Source organism: Felis catus, chromosome D3 (genome assembly GCF_018350175.1).
Source record: "Felis catus isolate Fca126 chromosome D3, F.catus_Fca126_mat1.0, whole genome shotgun sequence".
NCBI lineage: Eukaryota > Metazoa > Chordata > Mammalia > Carnivora > Felidae > Felis > Felis catus.
In genome coordinates, this window is record NC_058379.1 from 75,343,304 (window position 1) to 75,365,389 (window position 22,086).

At 36.8% G+C, this 22,086-nt stretch overlaps 1 protein-coding gene across 5 annotated transcripts in view; it reads right to left on the reverse strand.

Annotated features, from left to right (window-relative positions):
- The window catches only part of TXNL1 (thioredoxin like 1), a 33,585-nt gene extending 11,550 nt beyond the window's left edge, over positions 1-22,035 (reverse strand). For 4 of the 5 annotated variants that reach the window (XM_011288157.4, XM_011288159.4, XM_045042407.1 and 1 more), the window contains exons 1-4: positions 21,737-22,035; positions 10,693-10,789; positions 8,403-8,576; positions 2,411-2,533 (exon numbers count right to left, since the gene is read on the reverse strand). In XM_011288157.4, the coding sequence (XP_011286459.1) occupies positions 2,411-2,533; positions 8,403-8,576; positions 10,693-10,789; positions 21,737-21,834 (492 nt within the window). In that variant the 5' untranslated portion in view covers positions 21,835-22,035. The remainder of the gene's footprint in view (positions 1-2,410; positions 2,534-8,402; positions 8,577-10,692; positions 10,790-21,736) is intronic. The other variant, XM_011288158.4, reaches the window with a different exon arrangement.
- Between the last annotated feature and the right edge of the window lie 51 nt (positions 22,036-22,086).

A 22,086-nucleotide genomic window follows, 5' to 3' on the forward strand; every position in this document is an offset into this window, starting at 1 on the left:
ATAAACTAAACTAAAAACATTCGAGATCCTTGCAGGCTCAGCGGATCATGTGATTCTTGATTTACGGGTTGTGAGTTCGAGCCCCACCTTGGGTGTAGAGCCTATAAAAAAGGAGGGGGTGGGTAATGTCTAAGATCCTAAGGTCTTGTAACCTGTAAACTGGCAAGCATTTTGCCTTCCAAAAAATTAAACAAAATCCCCAAAGTAAAATAAAATTAAACTATATATTTTAGAATATAAGCTGAACGTTTTGTAGGATGGTTTTTCAAGCATGTACCCACATCATCTGATAATATGAAGACACTGCACAGATTATGTGAAGAAACTAGCTCTCAAATGCACTGTACATGATCCAAAACTCAGAAGAATAAGACTTTTAATAGCTCTATGGTAACCTCCAAACCTCCATCCTAAACTTAATCTGGCTAACTGAATCTAGAAGGCCACATAAGGGAACCGGGATAGGAAACATTGTCAGGATGCCGATCTCTAAGAAACCATGAGTCATTTGCTCAGTCTTCTTTCCAGCTAAAATTGTGTATGATGTACGTATCTCTGCTTCTACCCTAGGAGGAAGATTTTCCTGGCAGGAAGATGTCAGGGAAGCTGTGGTCAGTTCTGCTGATATGCATCATCACATTATATTCAGGGCACCATTTACAAGGAACACAATAGTGAACAATATTCTTAAAGCTGTTCAGTAAGGCAGCTGTAGTGGGAGGCAAGATTGAATTTGGATTTATGATTTCAGGATCATTGTGGTCTGTGTGCCTAAGAAAACACCCAGACCATTTCCTCTGGTTATATAAATACTTCTTATACTTGACCTGTAATAGTGTGTCAAAAAATAATAAACATGACATATTTAGAGACTTGAACCACAGGTGAGGAGGAGATGAGAATGGAAAGCTAGAAACAGATCAAGAATCTTTAATCTCTTCCTGAAAACTGTGAAGAATCATGTAAATCTTTTGAGAAAGAGTGGCATGATCAGATTTCTATTTCAGAAGAATAACTTTTGGGGATTCCTGCATGGCTCAGCCAGTTAAGAGTCTGACTCTAATAATTTTTATGTTTATTTATTTTTGGGAGACAGAGAGACAGAGTGGGGGAGGGGCACAGAGAGGGGGCGACACAGAATCTGAAGCAGGCTCCAGGCTCTGAGCTGTCAGCACAGAGCCCGAAGCTTGACTCAAACCCACAAAGCACGGGATCAGGACCTGGGCCGAAGTCACTCAACTGACTGAGCCACCCACGTGCCCCAAGAGTCTGACTCTTGATTTTTCAGCTCAGGTATTAACCTCAGGGTTGTGAGTTCAAGCCCTGCATTGGGCTCAACACTGGATGTGAAGCCTACTTTAAAAAAAAAGAAGAACTTTTGTGAATATGTAGAAGATGAACTGGAATGGGGGACAAAGCAGAGACAACAGACTAGAAAGTAAATTAAGGGAGTGCCTGCGTGAGTCAGCCAGTTAAGCGTCTGATCTTGATTTTGGCTGAAGTCATGATTTCACGGTTCATGGGATCGAGACCCGTGTCGGGCTCTGCACTGACAGCATGGAGCCCGCTTGGGATTCTCCCTCCTTTCTCTCCCTTTCTCTCTCTCTCTCTCTGCCCCTCCCCCACTCGTGCATGAGTGCTTTCTCAAAACAAATGAACATTAAAAAAGGAAAGAAAATTAAGGAAAATAACAGTCAGGATGAAGGTAATGATGGCTTGATCAAGGCAGGACTACACTACTTCCTCTGTGATGACAATGCAGGGAAGTATAGGGAAGTACGATACAGGTTTACAGCTGGGAATGAGGACCGGACATATAGGGAGTACTCATCTAATTATTCTCTTTTTCTCAGATACAGACTCATCTGGGTGGGTAAAAAATAGGGAAGACAGGGGGCGCCTGGGTGGCTCAGTCGGTTGGGTGTCCGACTTCGGCTCAGGTCATGATCTCGCGGTCCGTGAGTTCGAGCCCCGCATTGGGCTCTGTGCTGACAGCTCAGAGCCTGGAGCCTGCTTCAGATTCTGTGTCTCCCTCTTTCTCTGACCCTCCCCCATTCATGCTCTCTCTCTGTCTCAAAAATAAATAAATGTAAAAAAAAAAAAAATAGGGAAGACAGGTCTAGAATGAACAAAAGGATTTAAGAACGGTCAAAGCTCAGCTCAACTCAACTCAGCAGCCGGGCCAATCCAAGAATTCTAAGATTCTGTATAATGACCTTGGCAGCTTATACAGAACAGAGTAAGGAGGTGGGTCTATATCGCCAAAGAAACTGAAACTTAAAAAAAGGAAAGGAAGTGGTCATCTGGGAAGGAGAAACATAAAACCATGAGATGGAAACATGATAAAGAACCCAGAGCAGGCATAAACACTGATGATCCCTATAAGCTTTAACTGGGAAGTATCAATTACCTGTTCATCACAATCAGATTCCAAGAAGGTCATATCTTTTCGTAAACAGTTGTCAAATCCATGCTCATCACTTTCGTTAAGACATTCACAGCCAGCTTTGTTAATAAAAGGCATTAAATCCATCTGAAAAAATTAAATCAAGACTTTAGGCAAAGGATTTCGATTTGGTTTGACAATCTTCATCAGAAACGTAAATACATGATTTTCTCTAGGTTAGACAACTTTAAAAAAACTTCTCTTTTAAGATAGCTACTAAAACTTTTATAATAAGGCTTTCATTTGAATTTCTGACTGAGACCTATCACTATGAAAGCCAAATCTAGGCTTTGTCCACTTGACAAAGTATCAAAAACCAAGTCTTTAACACTAAGATTATAAAATGTTGACATTTTTCGCTAACAGTATTTTGCAGTGGAAAATATACAAATTAAAATATCTGTTAAGATCCAAAGGAAGCCTACCTCCCTCCTCTAGTGGTCATGTGCTCTTTAAACCTACATCCATAAAGAGTTTACATTTGAGATGAATAACAAATAAGGATTAAAACGTTTTTTATTATGGAAAATTTCAAACATGTATAAATAGAATACTACAGTGAACCTCAGGTAGTCAGTCTTTAATAATCCCAGCTACAATAATCAGCTCATGGCCACTCTTGTTTCACCTTTCCCCTGCAAGCAGTCCCTACCCTCCTGTTTTCAAATACATCTTAGACATTTCTTCATTTCATTCATGAACATTTCAGTGTGTTCATGAGCATTTCTGAGAGATAAGGGCTCTTTAAAAAAAATTCTCATTATTATTATCACAACTAAAACAGTGAGTAATACTTTAGTTATCAGCAAATATTTGTGTCCAAATTTCTTGGTCTTATAAATGTTTTACAGTTGAACTGTTAGACTCAAAACAGGACTCCAAATAAAGTATGCCATATTTGGTTAATGTCTCCCAACTCCTTTAATCTATGGTCATCTAGTGCCTATGGATTTCTAATATTTTGGATTTTGCTGATCGCTTCCCTGTGGTATTTAACATCTTTCTGTCTCCTGTGTACGTGTTGGTTAATACTTCCAACACACGGCCAGAGCAGTGACTGTGGGCATCCTTGCATGGTCTCTGACTTTCGCAGGAGTGCCTCTAATGCTCTCTCATTTAGATTTTACGGACGGTTTTAAAAATAAATGGGTAGTGAATTCTGTCAAATGCCTTTTCTCCGTATTAGGAGATTATAACTTTTCTCCTTTAGATTGCTGGATTTTTTTTTACTAATATTTTAAGAGTTTTACAATTGGTCCTAATTGGAACTGGTCAGTGGTTTTTTTTGTTTTTGTTTTGTTTTGATGCACATTTTGTCAGATTCTGGGATCAAGGTCATATTTACTTCAAAAAGAAATTTAGAGAGTTTTCTCTCTTTTTATATGGTCTTAAGTAGTTTGGAATAACACCAGACTATCTGATCTTAAGATCTGGTAGAATATCCCTGTGAAGTCATCTTGCCCTTTATGGTACAGGTCTTCGACTATTTTCTCTACTTCCTCTATGGTGACTGGTCTATTTAGGAGTTCTGCTTCTAGTGGAGTTGATTTTGATAAACTATTTTTCTAGAAAAACATCCATTTAATCTACTAAACAAGGACTAGTTTTAAGTTTACCAAGTATTTTAGATTATCAGTTAATTGCATATTCACCTTTCTATCATAAAGAGTATTATATTTTGTATACAGAGGATACTAATACATGTATGTATCATTCTAAAGAAAACTTTTTTACATGTCAAATAATTAGCAACATAATTATCAATAATTATTAGAATAGATCCTTAATTATTCATGGAGGGGCCTAAATGCTTTTAAAGCCAAAATGCTATTTTGAATTACATTAAATGTTATATTGCATTAGATGTTGAACATATTATTCAGGGTATCATACCATAGCCAATTTAAAAACAGTGGGGGTTGGTGTGCTGGCACTATAAAGCAAAGTTCTACTATTACAGAATCACTTTGAACTTTAAGAACATTTCCCTTGAAAGGACAGTTCTAACAAAATCTTTAAACACTTATGTCTTCCATCCTACCAAGATGCCTCTTCAATGCTGTATCTAGGACTATGATCCCAGGCATGAAGACAACACTGAAATCATGCTTGCAATATCTTAATGATGAAAAATAAATAGGTGATTTACCTGAAGTTGTTTTTGTATTTATTTATCGTGGGGCACACAAAACAAGTTATCACACTCAAACAGTTGCATTAAAGTGCTTTGCTACACAACACTGTCTAGGACAAATTGGCATTATATCTGACTTAACTGCAAATTGACACATTCCAGAAATACGCAATTGGAAATAAATATCACTACCTATGTAATCAACTTGCCAATGAGGAAAGAATAATGAGAAAACAATCAGACAAATCCAGATTGTGGGACAGTCTATAAGACAGATGGTCTCAACCTACGGTGTACAATAAGATAGCCATTAGCCACATGTGATAATTTAAAATTAAATTAATTAAAAGCAGATAAAACTCAAAATTCAGTCCTTCAGTTGCACTAGTCACATAACAAATGCATAATAGCCACATGCATCTAGTGGCTACTAGATTAGACTGGTGCTGGTTTAAACTTTCAAAAAAGGTAGTCATGAAAGGAAAAAAGAGCAGACAGAAGTTTCTAGAACACCAAAGAAAAACAACTTAACTGCAATGTATGATCCTTGACTTGATCCTAGATGGGGGAAAACAGTTATAAAGGATATTTTGGAGATAATTTTAAAAATGTGAATGTAGGCTGTAAATACTAGAGATACTGTAAACCACTGCTAAATTTCTTAGGAGTGCTAATAGTATCATGGTTATGTAAAAGAATGTTCTTGTTCTTAGAAGCTACCTGCTCAAATATTTAGAGATGAACCATCATGATGTCTATACCTTACTTTTTAAATGACTCTGCCAAGAGATAAAAGTATATAAACACCTATCAAGAAAGCAAAACTAGGGGCGCTTGGGTAGCTCAGTTGGTTAAGCATGGGACTCTTGATTTCAGCTCAGGTCATAATCTCATGGTTCGTGGGATCAAGCGCTACACTGGGCCCTGCGCTGACAGCGTGGAGCCTACTTGAGATTCTCTACTTCTCCTCCCTCTACCCCCCCAGCCCGCCACCGCCAAGAAAGCAAAAGTAGCAAAATATTCACAACTGATGAACATAGGTGAATGGTATATATGTTTGTTATACTATTCCATCAATAGTAGAACATTTTTTATGTTCTGTTTTGTTTTGTTTTGTTTTTTTACAGGGGAGAAAATCTAACACAAGACACACAGAAAGTTAGAAAACCCTTTCCATGCTTCCAATTTTGGTTAAAGAAAGATCTGTCTTACTACACAGATGAGGGTCATTTAAGGTTTCATTTCATTTTGTTGAATGATGACAAAATTTGTACACTGAAATCTATAGTTCAGTGGTCAGAATACTGAAATACACTAATAAGCCTCAAGATTCAGAACATTATGCAAATCCAAGTTCAATCCCAGAGTGCCTAGAATTCAAACTTGTGGAGAGGAAGACTTATTGATAGCCCTATGGCTATGAAGCAATACTAGGTATTCTTAACGAATATGAAAAAAAAAAAGAATGATTTAAATTTTCCTAATTTAAATTTAAATATCCCAATGCTTCAATAAACATTTTATAAACTAGAAGTCATTATATTTACAAAAACACTGTCTTATTTCTGAATAAGAACTATTACCATTCTTAACCTACATCTATTGCAATATTTCAAACTCCTCTAAAAGAGATACACGTACCTCTCATACTCTGGCTTCAATCAAATTTGGAGTTCCAAAACTAGGATGTATAAAATCAGTAACTATATAGTCTGTGTGTGTGAAAAGATAACTGAAAGTCTTTAAAACCAAAATTTTATTTAAAAACTGGCAACACAACTATATGCTAACTGAGATACAAATTTTTAAAAATTATTTAAAAAATCCAATTAAAACCTTTTTTAGCTTAAAAAAAAACTGGCAATACATTTTTGCAATGCTTATACTTAAATCTGCTTAAGACACAGGCTTTCATTCACTGATTCTTCCTCCTGTTAAGTGGCTATTTGTGCTGTGAGAATGATGACATTCTTAGAAACACATTACCGATCTTACATAATAACTTTGTAGACATAATAGTTCAAAACTTTTAATGTCTTGATTGACACCAGATGGAAAAAATGAAAATGTTTTTAATAGCTTTTCACAGTGCATTCATAACATGTGCATGAAAACGGAATTTTTTTAAATTTCTTAAAACTTAAGTTTTTCCTGCTTAATTCCTACCTGAGGCCAAAACACTGATATCACGCTTAGCTGATGTGTAAATAAGTAGCCCTCTAGCTAAGCAGCAGGACTGTTCCGCTCTCATTAAGACTTTTTCATGCAAAAACCCTTCACAAATAACGGGAAAAAAAATACAAAGACGTAAACAAATCAGTTTAAGGGTCAAATTAATTTCCAAAATTTTCCAAAAGGTGTCACAACCCTGACTTACACAACATGTTCATACTTTCCAACTGGGTATCACAATTTCAAATGATTACGTAACAGTTCTGTTTTAAACAGATACTAATTGCACCTCCCTAACTTCAAGTAATTAATGCCAGTACCACACGTTAAAGACACTTTTTGAAGATACAACCCCCACCCCGACACTCAAAGAAAAAATCTCTTGTATTCATCTAACTACAGAGTCTCCTTATTCAGTGTAAATTTAAGAGACTTACAGAAAGGACTTGTCGTCCGTGATACACATTCTTTCATATATTAGCTTTAACTTGAGGTAACAATTATTTTTTTTTAACATTCATTTTTGATCTGCCAATACCATTAACTTTAAAAAAGAAAAATTAGGAAAGATACATACAAATATATATTTTGGTATGCAGGATTAACCAAGCTGCATTAATAAGTCAGCTACTACAAAGTGAATTTCTGAATTTTGGTTCCTTCCTGAATAGCTCTCAAATGATAGATACTGAATTATAAAATTTTATTATGTATAATTTTCAAACACTTTTGTGTTCCTAAGTCTTCAAGTTATTATTTGAATAATAATTCTTTTTTTTTAATTTTTTTTTCAACGTTTATTTATTTTTGGGACAGAGAGAGACAGAGCATGAACGGGGGAGGGGCAGAGAGAGAGGGAGACACAGAATCGGAAACAGGCTCCAGGCTCCGAGCCATCAGCCCAGAGCCTGACGCGGGGCTCGAACTCACGGACCGCGAGATCGTGACCTGGCTGAAGTCGGACGCTTAACCGACTGCGTCACCCAGGCGCCCCTGAATAATAATTCTTAAAACTCAGAAAAACATACCTAATGGTAAAATCACACATGATCCTAAAATAACTAGATTTTTGTAACAGAAAAAAGAGGTGCCAGAAAAGAGGGGATACATTTAAAGAGACAGAGAAAACTATAGGGAATTTTAGGAAAGGGAGTTCAGCATAAAATGGTCACACATTAAAATTTACATGTCATTTTACACAACTGTTGAAAAATGGAAAATTTTTCCAATGCACATTTCTTCACATTTTGGGGAGGGGGGAATATATAAATATGTAAATTTAAAAGTACGCATAAATAAAACATATACATTATATACAATAATAAAATCGAAATTAAATGTATGTATATAAATATACATTAAAAATGAGTGAATGTTTAAAACTGGCTATTAAGACAATTCAGAAAACAGATTAAAAAAAAAACAAGTGGCAAAAAAGATTAGCAGAGCAAATTTAGGAAAAATTGTTTTTGATGAGGGCTTAAGGTGATAATATATACAACAGAGACAAAAACCCAACAGTCAGCTAATGAAGTTACTTTTAAAGTTCTTATCTGAAAGTATTCTTAACCAGCAAAAGATAACAGTCAACTTCACTTTAAGCAAACAGTGACAAAAATACATCATGATTTCACTTTTAAGTCTACCTACATAGCCTTTTGGAATATCTGTGTCCTCATTGCTTCCAGGGTCATTTTCTAAGTGCTGCTTGATTTTTTCTTCTAATCCAACAGCATCTGCTCCTTGATATTGATCAATTCTCACTTTGTTTCGAAAAAACAGAAATGTAGGTGTTGCTGATATATTGTTGGTGGCAGCTGTTCCCTAGAATTGGCAAGTTAGATGACGTTAATGAATTAAAATTAATCATTTTTAAACCACTTAGAATATTCATTCTACATCTCTATAGAAGTTAAATATCACAAGCATAAGCAAAAATCACGTAAAATAACGTATTCCCAATTGTTATTTAAGAAAAAGCAGGCCTGTTACTGAGGGCACAACTACATGACCCTTACATTCCCAATGAAGAACCTCCATTTTAAATCAGTTTTAGTATTAAAGACTTCACCCAACCAGCAGAATAGCTTCCAATACAGAAATTATGCTTTACAACAATAGCTAGCTCTCTCATAAGTACATGCTATTTCTTAAGTGGCAAAACCAAAGAGGGTATTGATCAGTCAACACAAAGCAGGGCTACTAGGAAAAAGTACACATCTGAAAAACAGCAGCCCATCTCTCCATGAATACGAAGTAACAGCCTCACCCAACTCTACTCATAGAAATGACTTCTGGCCTCCCTCACTGCAACATCTACCTTTTAAAATTCTGCTCCAACTCCACAATATTATAAAACTAAGTAGCAAGCAAAGGGGTATCAGCTAATTAATGATGGACCCATGGTCTAAACTCTTCATAAGAAGTACAAAGAAAATAGTAAAGCAAACATGTCATCTTGCATATTCAAATACTATGAAGAGGTACCACTATGTTGCTTAAAGAAAAAAAGTTTACATAGAGATGTCTTCTCTAAACCTCAAAAATTAAACACAAAAACAAGACTGACCTTTTAAAACAGTGTTGTCCAAAATGAGACACAAATATAGGCTATATATGTAATTTTAAGGTTCCAATATCCACAACAGAAAAACTGAAATAATTTTAATAGCATATTTTAGTGAATCACTATCCGCATTTTCAACATGGTCACTATAAAAAGTTAATGATGTATTTTACATTTTTTTCATACTAAGCCTTCAAAATCCTATGTATATCTATAGCACTTCTCAACTGGGACTGGCCACGTTTCAAGTGTGCAATAACCACATGCAGCTAGTGGCTATCATACTGCACAAACAGCTCCAGAGGAGAACACTTCTAGATTAGAGACAGAGACTAGTGCGGCCCAGTGCTACAGTCCACTAGTATGCAACAGAAGTACAAAGCAATAACACAGGGTTTATACCAAACCTCAAATACTAACTACAAACGAGGTAACATTAAAATTTTTTTTTCACTCAGAAATGTATCAAAGACACAACCTCACCAAAAAGAGCAGCTACACAGTTATTCCTTAGTTAGAACTACATTTTTAGTGTTGGAAACAACCTTCAAAACATTTTTCCTTAACTCCTCCTCCATATTCTCATATATGCAAATGTCGAACTGTCACATGGCCATTCCAACTAAGTAATCGTAATCCCCACAACACTGTGTCTCAATCAACAGTAATCAACACTCTAAAGTTTCTGCTGAGTATGCAGCTTTGAGGCTAAGATTACACAATGATCAATTCAAATCAAACTATAAGCAAGAATTCTCTGCCAAGGCTTGCTAATCAACCAATGCCTCAGTAGAAGATAATGTCGATTTGCGAAAGATAAACAAAAAATGTAAAACAAAAAACTGCCAGGTGACCTATTAAGTTGAACAACTTATTAGTTTGACATCAGAAAGATATTAATATAAACAAACCCAGAAGCAATTAATATGGGACTACTGTTTTTAACTAATGTAGCCACAATAACATTTGTAATAATTCATGTCAACATAACATTTCCCTATCTTCAAAGGAGTAAGTACTATGTGCATAAAGAGATAAACGAATGAAGGATGACATCAATGTTGAATTTCAAACCAATGTAATTTTTTCTGTTAAAAAGGACTCCTTTCCGGGGTGCCTGGGTGGCTCAGTCGTTTAAGCATCCAACTCTTGATTTCGGCTCAGGTCATGATCCCACAGTTCTTAAGTTTAAGCTCCCCATTAGGCTCTGTGCTGACAGAGGAGTCTGCTTCGGATTCATTCTCTCTCTCTCTCTCTCTCTCTCTCTCTCTCTCTCTCTCTCTCTCTCTCTCCCCCTCCCCTGCTTGGGCTCTTTCTCTCTCAAAATAAACAAACAAACATTAAAAAAAAAAAAAAAGGATTCCTTTCCCTTACCTGACACTGATGTACATCTACTTCCAAGAAAACTGCCTGTGGATACTTATTACTCATAGAACTGAATGCTGGGGCAATCCTTAAACATGGTCCACACCTGTGAGAAAGTAAAACACATGCTTGGTAAAAACACACAAAAGACTGTATTAAATTATACTCTAAAGAACCTGTTAATTAAAATATGAAATCAAACAAACTCTGATGATCCTGGCTTTAGTTGTTCTAATCTTTTCCACTAGAACAATTTAGATACACTTGCATCAATATCACATTGTCCTAATGACTACAGATTTATATTAAGTTTTAAATATAATAATGTTAAGTCTCCCAGCTTTGTTCTCACTGAAATTAAAGATCTAAATAAAAGGAGGAATACGCTATGCTTATAAACTGGAAAACTCAACAGCATCAAAATGTCAATTCTCCTAAATTTGATTTTTTGAAGTCAATGTAAAATCCCAGTAGGTTTTCTTGCAGAAGTTAACAAGTTTAAATTCTAAAACTTATAGGGAAATACCAAAGATAGCCCAAGCCATCTTGAGGTTCAAAGCTGAGAAAATTACATTACTGAATATTAAGAATGATCACACAGCTTTATAAATTAAGAGTGTTCAGTGCTGGTACAATGATAAAAAAAAAAACAAAAAAACTGACCAATGTAAAAGAACAGGTCCAGAAACAAACCCATCCATCCTATCTGCAGCAACCTGATTTATCAAACATGTGACACAGCAGTGCAGTGGGGAAAGGATGGTCTTTGCAATAAGCAGTGCTACGTCAACTAGATAGTCACATGAGAAAATAAATGAATCGTGACCCCTATACCTCACACCATACAAAAACCCAATTCCAGATGGATTACAGGTCTAAGTGTGAGAGATAAAACAATAAGGGTTTTAGGAAAAAATACAAAGGATACTTTCAAATCTTAGGAACAAGCAAAGATTTCTTAAAACACAAAAAGCACTGAAGAAAAAAGGAAATAATTGATATATTGTAATATACTTGATAAATTTGAAAATACTAAGACCTTTTCTTCATTAACATACCAAGTCCCCACAGAGTGGTAAAAAATATCTGTGAAACATATCAAAGGACTTAGACTGCTAATATGTAAAGAATTCCTACAAATCAATAAGAACAAGACTGACACTCAAAAGAAAAATGGGTAAACTCTTAAGGTGGTACTTGACAAATGAGGTTATCTTCATAACAGTCAGTAAATATGAAAAGATACCTCACTTCATTAGTCACCAGGGAAACCAGGGAAAGGAAAATTAAAACTACTTCCATCAAAATAGCTAAAACAAAAAAGAATAAACTATAGTCAAGAATGTGGATCAACTGAACTGTTAGTGACCATGCAAAATGGTATCACCTCTTTAGGGGAAAAGAAAAGAACCTGGCAGTATCTACTAAACCAAGATTTGCGCCTACCTGTCAGCATTTCTGAGTTATATAACCAACAGAAGTGTCTACATATGTTTGCTTTAGGGCATTTGAAAAAATACTGATAGTAGTAACACTTCTTATAACCAAGAGAGGAGACTATTCAAAGTCCTATCAACACAGAATGAGTATATTAACTGCAGTTGCTCATACAGTGGAATACTATACAACAATGAAAATGACTGGTGTAAAACTTCATGCAAAACATGGATTAACCTCACAAATAAAACTGAGAAAAGTAATACATTATATGATTCCATTTATGTATGGTTCAAATACAGGCAAAACAAGTCAATGGTACTACAAATCAGGACATAGGTTACCTTGAGAGTTAATGACAGGATGGGGATATGCAAGAGATTTCAAAAAGCTAGTTATATTATTCTATTTGTCTGGAACCTGATTACATGAGCGTGTGTGTTCAGTTTGTGAAAATTCAACAGGCTACACACTTATAATTACACACTGTTACATCTCAATAGAAGTTCAGACAAAAATCATAGCAATAGCAGATAAGAACACAAGGAAAAGCAAATTCTGAAGCACAAATGTTCATGCCCAAGCTGTGACTGTCTCTCCATTGTTAACATTTTAATCAGTATTTTCATCCTGTGCCATCTATAAACCTCACACCAAAAAGCTAATAACGAATTAACTTCTTAAATATTAAACTTGGTGCTTCTGAAAGTAGGTTTTTGTATCTAACAATCCTCAAATAGGCCCGGAGACCAAATTATAAAGAAACAAACATTTATAGCACTAAGCCTATGTTTGGTTTAGCAAAATACTTCTAGTTATCAATAAGTCTTAAACATTATGGATGGGAGTACAAATTGTTAAATCCTTTTTGAAGAGCCATTAATCACTCTGTCAATTTTAAATGAACACAACCCAAGATTCAACAATCTTACTTCTATACATCAATCCTACCTTAAGACTTAACTCAGTTTCACAATATGTATACAAAGTTCAATGCAATGTTATTAATAGTAAAAAATTAGAAATAATCTACGTGGCAATCAACAAAAATAGTTTCAAATGTTATGACACATTCATACCAGACGATAAGGATAATTTGTAAATTTATACTGTTTAAAATAAAACTAAGTCTCATGATAAAATTCTCTATTACCACATGAAAAAAAAGTGTATACACACATTAGGTGCATCACACAATAATCAGTTAATTACTTATGCAAAGTGGGACTGGAAAAGGAAGAGAGAAAATTTAGAGGAAACTTTTTAAAATTATTCATACTTCTGCATTTTTGTTTTTTTAGGATGAACAGGTATTTGATCTTAAAATATTAAATAACTTGAGATTACAGAATTTAACATTAATTGCATTTAAACAGGTTTCCCAAATGAAGCACAGTGATTTATGCTATACCACAATATATTCATTCTTAAAAGAAATCTCCCTTCTGCACAAGCATGCATTCAAAATAAGACGACTTATGGGAAAAATAAGATCGAGGCAAGCCATGTAAACCCATGCAACTTTGTAAACATATCCCCAAGAAAAAAAAAAACAATAACGTTCTGAGGAAATACTTGGACAGCCAGGCAGGTGGCTCAGACCTAGAGGATACCTCAGGGAATATTTAAAATGAATAAAACCGATGGACTGTAAGTGCCATGACGATCCAGGTGGAAGTGAAGCTCTGAAGCAGTGAGGCTGCACAGAGGAAGCGCAGCCCTGAGAACGAACCCTCGGGGAACAAGTGCCGGGTGCAAGTGCGTGTGTTTTATTAACTTTAACGTCATTAAAATAAACTTGCAAGGGAGCTTGCCTGCATAGCTGAGGGCTTTTCTCTTTCCTGCTAAAGATTCTATTTCTATTTCTGCTCTTCACTACCTAGGAAAAACAGAATGCGAACCAACAGGACTTGCTCATTATACTGACGTCATCACGCTATTCACCAGTCACGTAGGAGTTAACCGGTTGGTGTTAAACAAACAGAAACAAAAACAAAAACAAAAAACACTTCTGGCTAAAATGACTGTACTAAGATTAAGTGTTCCCTTTCAAAATTTAACCTTATCTAGATCCCCTGTTTAATTTTAGTTAGCCATCACAGGTTGTAACTTTAGTCAAAAATGAAAATAAGTCACAGAACACAGAAGCACAAATAAATACAGTGGGATACTTTCACAACATAATCATCCAAATGAATTGATCAGTTATTTTAAGTAAGATGTTTGCCTGCTTAATATCAGCACTTAAGAGTATAAATTTCTATTATTAGCTGAGCTCAGAACAAGTCACCTGATTTCCCCGTATAAAATGGGAAGGGACTAGATTTTCCAGGACCTTTGTGATATCCAAAATATTATGCCCCACATATGCCTGAATTTCAGGATCTTCCTTTTTTCCTCCTGTGCAGTCTTGTTTCTCAGCCCTTAAATAGTATATAACCACAGAGCCTCTGAACTTGTAAAAGAGACCAGAGATCATCTAGTCCACACATTTAAAAAAAAAAAAAAAAAAAAAAAAAAAGCATTCTTTTGCTACTTCTCTTTGACAGGAAGCTTATCTGTTAAACATGTAAAATGGATATGTAAGGATTCTGACTTATGCTTTTTGAGAAAAAACAAAGCAGACAACTCTCCAGCTTTTTGCAATACATAAAGAACCAAACCCAGAAAACTCAAACTTTAAAACTGACCTCACTTAACACAATTATTTGGTAAGTGAGAAATGAAGACCAGAAAAGTTAAATCACTTGCCCAAGATCAGACACTCTAGTAAACGAAAGGGCCACAACAGAACGGTTAACTCCTAACCAATCCAAGATCAGCTTTCTTTGAAAGCACCAAGCTAGGTTCTAAGTATGATTTTTGTTCACAGTCATTATATAAACAAATTCTACTTCATGAACTTGCTGTCCTTCCCTGTTTGCTAGTCAGTGCTCTACCTTGAGCAGTAACATGTGTAAACACATTGCTGACATAATGGCAAGAAAATGTATGTGCTTTCTGTAGAGATATTTTAAAAGTCTATTTTTTCTGTAGGGCACAACCTTAAAGTAGGTAATGTCTAGATTAATTATATTTTAATTAGGGCAGACATAATCATAACTGGTCCTATTAATAACACAAAATGCGGGGCGCCTGGGTGGCGCAGTCGGTTAAGCGTCTGACTTCAGCCAGGTCACGATCTCGCGGTCCAGGAGTTCGAGCCCCGCGTCAGGCTCTGGGCTGATGGCTCAGAGCCTGGAGCCTGTTTCCGATTCTGTGTCTCCCTCTCTCTCTGCCCCTCCCCCGTTCATGCTCTGTCTCTCTCTGTCCCCAAAATAAATAAACGTTGAAAAAAAAAATAACACAAAATGGCTAGCATTCACTGAGCATTTACTATATGTTATACAATTTACAAAACCCTTAAACTCATTTAAACCCTACATTTCTCATTTGAAAGTCAAGAACAATGCAGTACAGTGCTAGAATTTGATTACAAATCCCAACTCTTAACTGCTGTTCCAAATACCCCAAAACAGCGGCTTAAACACTGCTTTCTGTATTTCTCAATTAACTGCCAAGATTAAAATGAATATGCTCTTTTTAAAAAAAATCCAGACACATACCATTTTATAAAGTTCAAATCCAGGCAAAACTAATTTACAGTGTTAGAACTCAAGAACAAGGAAGGGAGCCTGGGTGGCTCGGTTGGTTAAGCAGCTGACTTTGACTCAGGTCATGATCTCACAGCTCGTGAGTTCAAGCCAAGCATCGGGTTCTCCACTCAGCGCAAAGCCTGCTTTGGATCCTCGGTCTCCCTCTCTCTCCCTCTCTCTCTCAAGAAAAAAAAAAAAGGAATTCAAGAACAAGAAGAAAGCAGGCATGGGGCAGGGGTGGTCTACCGTGCTGGCATTCTTGATCTACACGTTAGTTACAAGTGTAACCACTCTGAAAATTTATCAAAGTATACACAAATGATTTGTGTACATTTTGGATGCATGTTATACTTGAATTAAAAAGTTTGCTTTTAAGAAAAATTCTCTGTATGTTCTTTGAGACCTCACCATGTCCTAGTTATCTCTCGTTATCTGCCTGGTCCCTATGGACTGCTGGGCCTGCTATCTTTGTAATTCAGTCTATAGCAATTTTGAACCATATAATTAATGTTATCTATATCTATAATGTATTAGTTGGACAAGCTACCATAACCATTAGAATTCAACATTCTAACCTACACTAACACTATTCTTGGATGGTAATAGTAACACCTAACCAACAACAAAGTAGGACTTGCTTTAACAAAACTGAACAGACGGTAAACACATCTGTAAAAGTGATACATTCATGAATTCAAGATAAAAATCATTCATACTCCATATAATTTCACTTGCACGTGGAATCTAAAAAACACACACACAACACAGCAATTGCACTACTTGGTATTTATTTTATCCAAAGGATACAAAAATACTGATTTAAAGGGGCACATGCATCCCAATGTTTACAGCAGCACTATCACCAATAGCCAAATTGTGGAAAGAGCCCAAATGTCCATCAACTGATGGGTAAAAAAGGTGTGTTGTACACACATAAACACACACAAAATGGAACATTACACAGCCATCAAAAATAGTGAAAGTTTGCCATTTGTAACGACCTGGATGGAACTAGAGTGTACTACGTTAAGCAAAGTCAGTCTGTGAAAGACAAATATGTGGAAGAAACAAAACAGATGAACACAGTGGAAGGGAAGGAAAAGTAGAATAAGATAAAAACAGAGAGTGAGGCAAACCATAACAGACTCTTCACTACAGAGAATAAACAGGAAGGCTGGAGTGGAGGTATGTGGGGAGATAGGCTAATTGGGTGATGGACATTAAGGAGGGCACTTGTTGTGATGAGTACTGGCTGTTATATGTAACTGATGAATCACTAAATTCTCCTGAAACCAACACTACACTGTATGTTAACTAACTTGAGTTTAAATAAAAAGTTGGAACAGAAACAAACACACAAACGAAAAAACCAGAAAGACACATAAATACTGAAAACAAACGGTGGTGGTGGGGAGGGGATAGGTAAACAGATCAAGAAGTACAAACTTCCAGTTATAAAAAAGTCATGGGGATATAAAGTACGGCATACGGATAACACTGTAGTAACTTTGTATGGTGGAAGATGGTGACTATATTTACCGTGGTGAGCATTTTGTAAAGCGTATAACCATCAAATCATTATGCTGTACACCTGAAACTAATATAATATTGTATGCCAAGTATACTTCAATTTAAAATAAAAATCATTCACACTGAGTTTTATGGGAAAGAAAATGCATATTCTTTTGGCATTGGGGCTTACCCACTAGTGATAACAACAAAACTGGCACTGTTTATAACCATTAAATGTATATTTAAAGAGTAACAGTATGGAAATAACAGTTACAAAAACACATCACCACAGTATATAATTCATATATATAATTTTATACTCTAAACAATGCTGTTAGGTTACGTGTTAACATCCCCATGTTACAGGTGGGGAAAGAATATCACAGAATGAACTGAAATGTCCTAGGTCATAAGATTAGTTTGCAAGCAGTGCTGTGGCTAAATAATTCAAGGCAATATTTAAAAAAAAAAAAAAAAAAAAGGTCAGGTTGTGTGCAATACAGGGATGAACCTGCATTTCCTTTCTATTTAGGCTGGGAAAAACAAGGACAACACTTTACACTTCCTGCAGTGCATTCAGCAATGGGACCTTAAATTATTCAACCTGTGGCTCAACATCCTCATGTGTAAAATGGGGATAATTTCAAAGATTATTTTGAGGACTGAATAAGTCAATATAAGTTCTTAAATAAGTCTCTTACAAAAGAAATAATATGTAAATGTTGGCTATTTTAATTATTTAAAAAAAACAACAACACTGGAGAAGGGTGCCAAGACTATTCACTGGGGAAAAAACAGTTTTTTCAACAAATGGTGCTGGGAAAACTGGATAGCGACATAGAAAAGAATGAAAGTGGACTTTTACACCATATACAAAAATTAACTCAAAATGGGTAAAAGAATTTAAAAACTAAAATTACAAAATTCCTGGATGAAAACATAGGGGCAAATCTTCATGACACTGGATTTGACAATGATGTGTGGGATATGACATCAAAAGCACAAGCAACAATAGAAAATATATATAAACTGGACTCCATTAAGACGTAAAAACTTTTGTGCATCAAAGGACACTATCAAGAAAGTGAAAGGCAACCAATGGGAGAAAATATTTATAAACCATTTATCAGATAAGGAATTGATACCCCAAGTATATAAAGAACTCCTATAGGGGCATCTGGCTGGCTCAGTTGGTAGAGTGTGCAACTTCTGAGGTCAGTGTTGTGAGTTCAAGTCCTACGATGGGTGTAAAAATTACTTAAAAATAAAATCTTACCAAAAAAAAAGAAAGAAAGAAAGAACGAACGAACTATAATTCAAGAACAAAAACCCAAACAGTCTAATTCAAAATCAGTAAAGGGCTGGAATCAGCATTTCTCTAAAGAAAATAAATGACCAATAAGCACATGAAAAAATGCTCAACATCATTAGCCATTAAGGAATTACAAACCAAAACCACCAGACCACTTCACACCCATTTAGGATGGCTATTTGGTGCAACCGAATTCTACTCCTAGGTATATACCCCAAAGACTTTTGAAAGCAGGGACTCAAAGACATCCTTGCACACCAATGTCGGTAAGCAGTATTACTCACAATAACCAAAAAGTGGAAACAACCCAAGTGTCCATCAACAGATGAATAAACAATATATAGTATATGCATACGATGAAATTTTTAACTTTAAAAAGGAAATTCTGATACATACTACAATATGGATGAACCCTGAAAACATTATGCTAAGGGAAATAAGCCGGAAACCAAAGGATAAATGTTATATGACTCCACTTACGTGAGATAGCAAAAACAGGCAAATTCATAGAAACAGACAGATGTTACCAGGGTGGGGGACTGGGGGTATTGGGAGTTACCGCTTCATGGGTAAAGTTATTGGTTAATGTTTCTATCTGAGATAATGAAAAGATTCTAGGAAATAGTGGTGATGGTGGTACAACATTGTGAATGTACTTAATGTCACTGAACTGTACATTTAAAAATGGCTAAAATGGTCAATTTTATGTTACATATATTTTATTGCAATTAAAAACACTGAAATACTGGAGAGCCACTGAAGATTTTTAAGCAAAACAGTGACAATCTATATAACATTTTAGTAAAATTAATGTTAGATATAACATGGAAGTAAAGAAAACGGAATAAGGCTTAAAAGTAGGGTTGGAAAAGAAATAAAGAAATAGGTGATAGAGAAAACTATGTTCTTGGCCTAACATGGGACATTAACTTTGATCTAAGAGGTTTCCTACATGATCTATTGATCTACTGGATACAGTTATTTTGAGGGTCTAATACCGATGCTGAGTTATGAAAGTCTGAGGTCACAATCACATACAGTTTGTGGAGGAACACATTAACAGCCAAAATATTACAGAACTTTAAGGCAAATACAATCTTAACAGATTTATAAATTACCTAAATATGCTTTGGAACTTAAAAGCTTTCTAAATTCAAACTTTTGTTCTCAGTTTTTACCATAAAAAATTAAATTCTCATTGCATCAAAATACCTTTTTAAAAATTAACACAGAGCTTTGCCAATCGATGTCTGCAGTTGTTTATGGTTATATGAAACCTCATTGTTAATGGAAGTGTTTCCTTTAATAGCAATGTTTCCCCACTTTTCTCACTTCAACTAATTATTTATCACTGTCTGTCATCTCTTCTGCTATGGTAAGGGGAAAAGAGAGTATTTCATTGAGGGACAAAAGTCTATACATTCCTACAGACTAGAATTAGGAAAGTGAACTAAAAATGAGATTCATTGTTAAAATCATCTCTTCCCTTTTCCAACTCTGGCCTAGGCACTTAGTAAATGTACTTAGTATGTGGTATGTATTCCCCATATTAAGAATATAGACATTGCAGGGGCGCCTGGGTGGCTCAGTCAGTTGAGCACCCAACTTCGGCTCAGGTCATGATCTCACGTTTTGGTTAGTGGGTTCGAGCCCCGTGTCGGGCTCTGTGCTGACAGCTCAGAGCCTGGAGCCTGCTTCGGACTCTGTATCTCCCTCTCTCTCTCTGTGCCTCCCCCACTCATGTGCGATCTCTCTCAAAAATAAACATTAAAAAAAAAAAAAAGAATACAGACATTGCAAAATTGCTAAAGCTGAGAAGATATATTTATAGAATTTTGACATTCCTTTTACACATGTCTTTATAACGAAATCTTTTATCTTCTCCAATTTAATAAACGTGAAAGTCTACATGTCAAATTGGTACTCTCGGCCACCCTATAAAATCCAATATACTCTGCCTTTTCACTTCTGTATAAGACAGAATGATCCAGGAATAAGTCTTTAATTGTTATCATCTCTATCTGCATCCACCCAAGCCCTAAAACTATCTAATCCTAATGCCACCACTTATATACTCAACATTTACTGAATCATGTTCAATAACCACGAATCACTTTTTACCCTCAAAATACTGCCTTATGTTTATATAGTTACCTGGACAATTCAATGGGTTACATAAACAGTAATACCTGCAAGTAAATTTCTCCAGCTCAGGGTAAATGTAAATAACTCGGAGGCTAGGGGGTCAAGGTAAGTCAAATGGAGACCACTAGTTCTTAGAAGGCACTAACATACACAAAGGGAGGCCAGTAAATACACACCCTGGCTGAAATCTTGGTTCCAAAGGCCTACTTCCAACATGTCACTCTCACACCAGGTACACTGCACACTCAAAATGGAAAATCCACCAGCTCTGCGACCAAAAAATCATGTTGAGATTTACCAAAGTCGACATCTCTGTCCTGTTAAACCATCAAGTCAAAAATGGAGTCTATATGGCCAAACCCAGATGTCTGGATACCTGCACTGCATATATACCCACTGTAATTTCTGTGATCGGATGCAGCCGCATACATAAGGGAGGCTAAGTTACAAAGTTACTAACCAAACGAGTAACAAGGCCATTAAGAAAAGTAAAAAGCACCGGACTCAACATTAATTTAAAACGCATTAAATGAGCACTACGTGGATTAGTTGGATAGCCCCAACTGAAGTTTCTAAAGGTTCTACAGAAATGCAATCAGTGAAGAAAGCCAAAGTGTTCGGAAAATTAAGATTTTAGGTTTTCTAAGGTGCAAGTGACAGCTGGCTCCCCGGAAGGAATGGAACAGGCAAAAGCAGGAGAGGCTGCAGGAAGACTCCCACAGACTAGAAGGAACAGAAGTGGGCCACCCCAAGTGGCCTCATCCGAGGATTCAGAAGGGACGGGTGTAGATCTCCCGGGCTGGAATTCGCGGTTGGCCAGGCCTCCGTGCCCTCCAGAGACTCCCTTGCGCACAAACAGGGGAGCTGAGGCCTAACTGGGCAGCGGCCTGGGGCTGCGGCCAGCGCGGGACATTCCGGAGCAGCAGACGGCAAGGAGTCGGGACCCGGAAAAAAAGTGAAGGGAAAGCAGGCACGCACACGCGGGGCCCACAGGCCTCGCGCCCGGCCTCACCCTCGCATGGTGAACTTGACCACGGCGAGTCTGGAGCCCGCGCCGCTCAGCTCCGGCTGGAAATCCGGGTCGCTCCCGACCGGCTTCACTCCCACCATTCTCAGCCCGGCAGGGCGGCCGCGACGCCACCGGCTTCAAAACTGAAGAAGGCGACCCGGGAGAGGAAGAGCGGGAGGCTCAGGAAGGCCGAGGCCTGATCACAGGAGGTGGCGACCGCGGCGTCTTCCCCGGGACTCTCAGTGCCGAGTCACGCCAGGGAGCAGAGCGGCCGGGGTGGGGGGGTGGGGACGGGAAGGGGGGAGGGGAGAGGCGAGGGAAGGAAAGGCGTACGGCACCCAGCAGCCACCGCG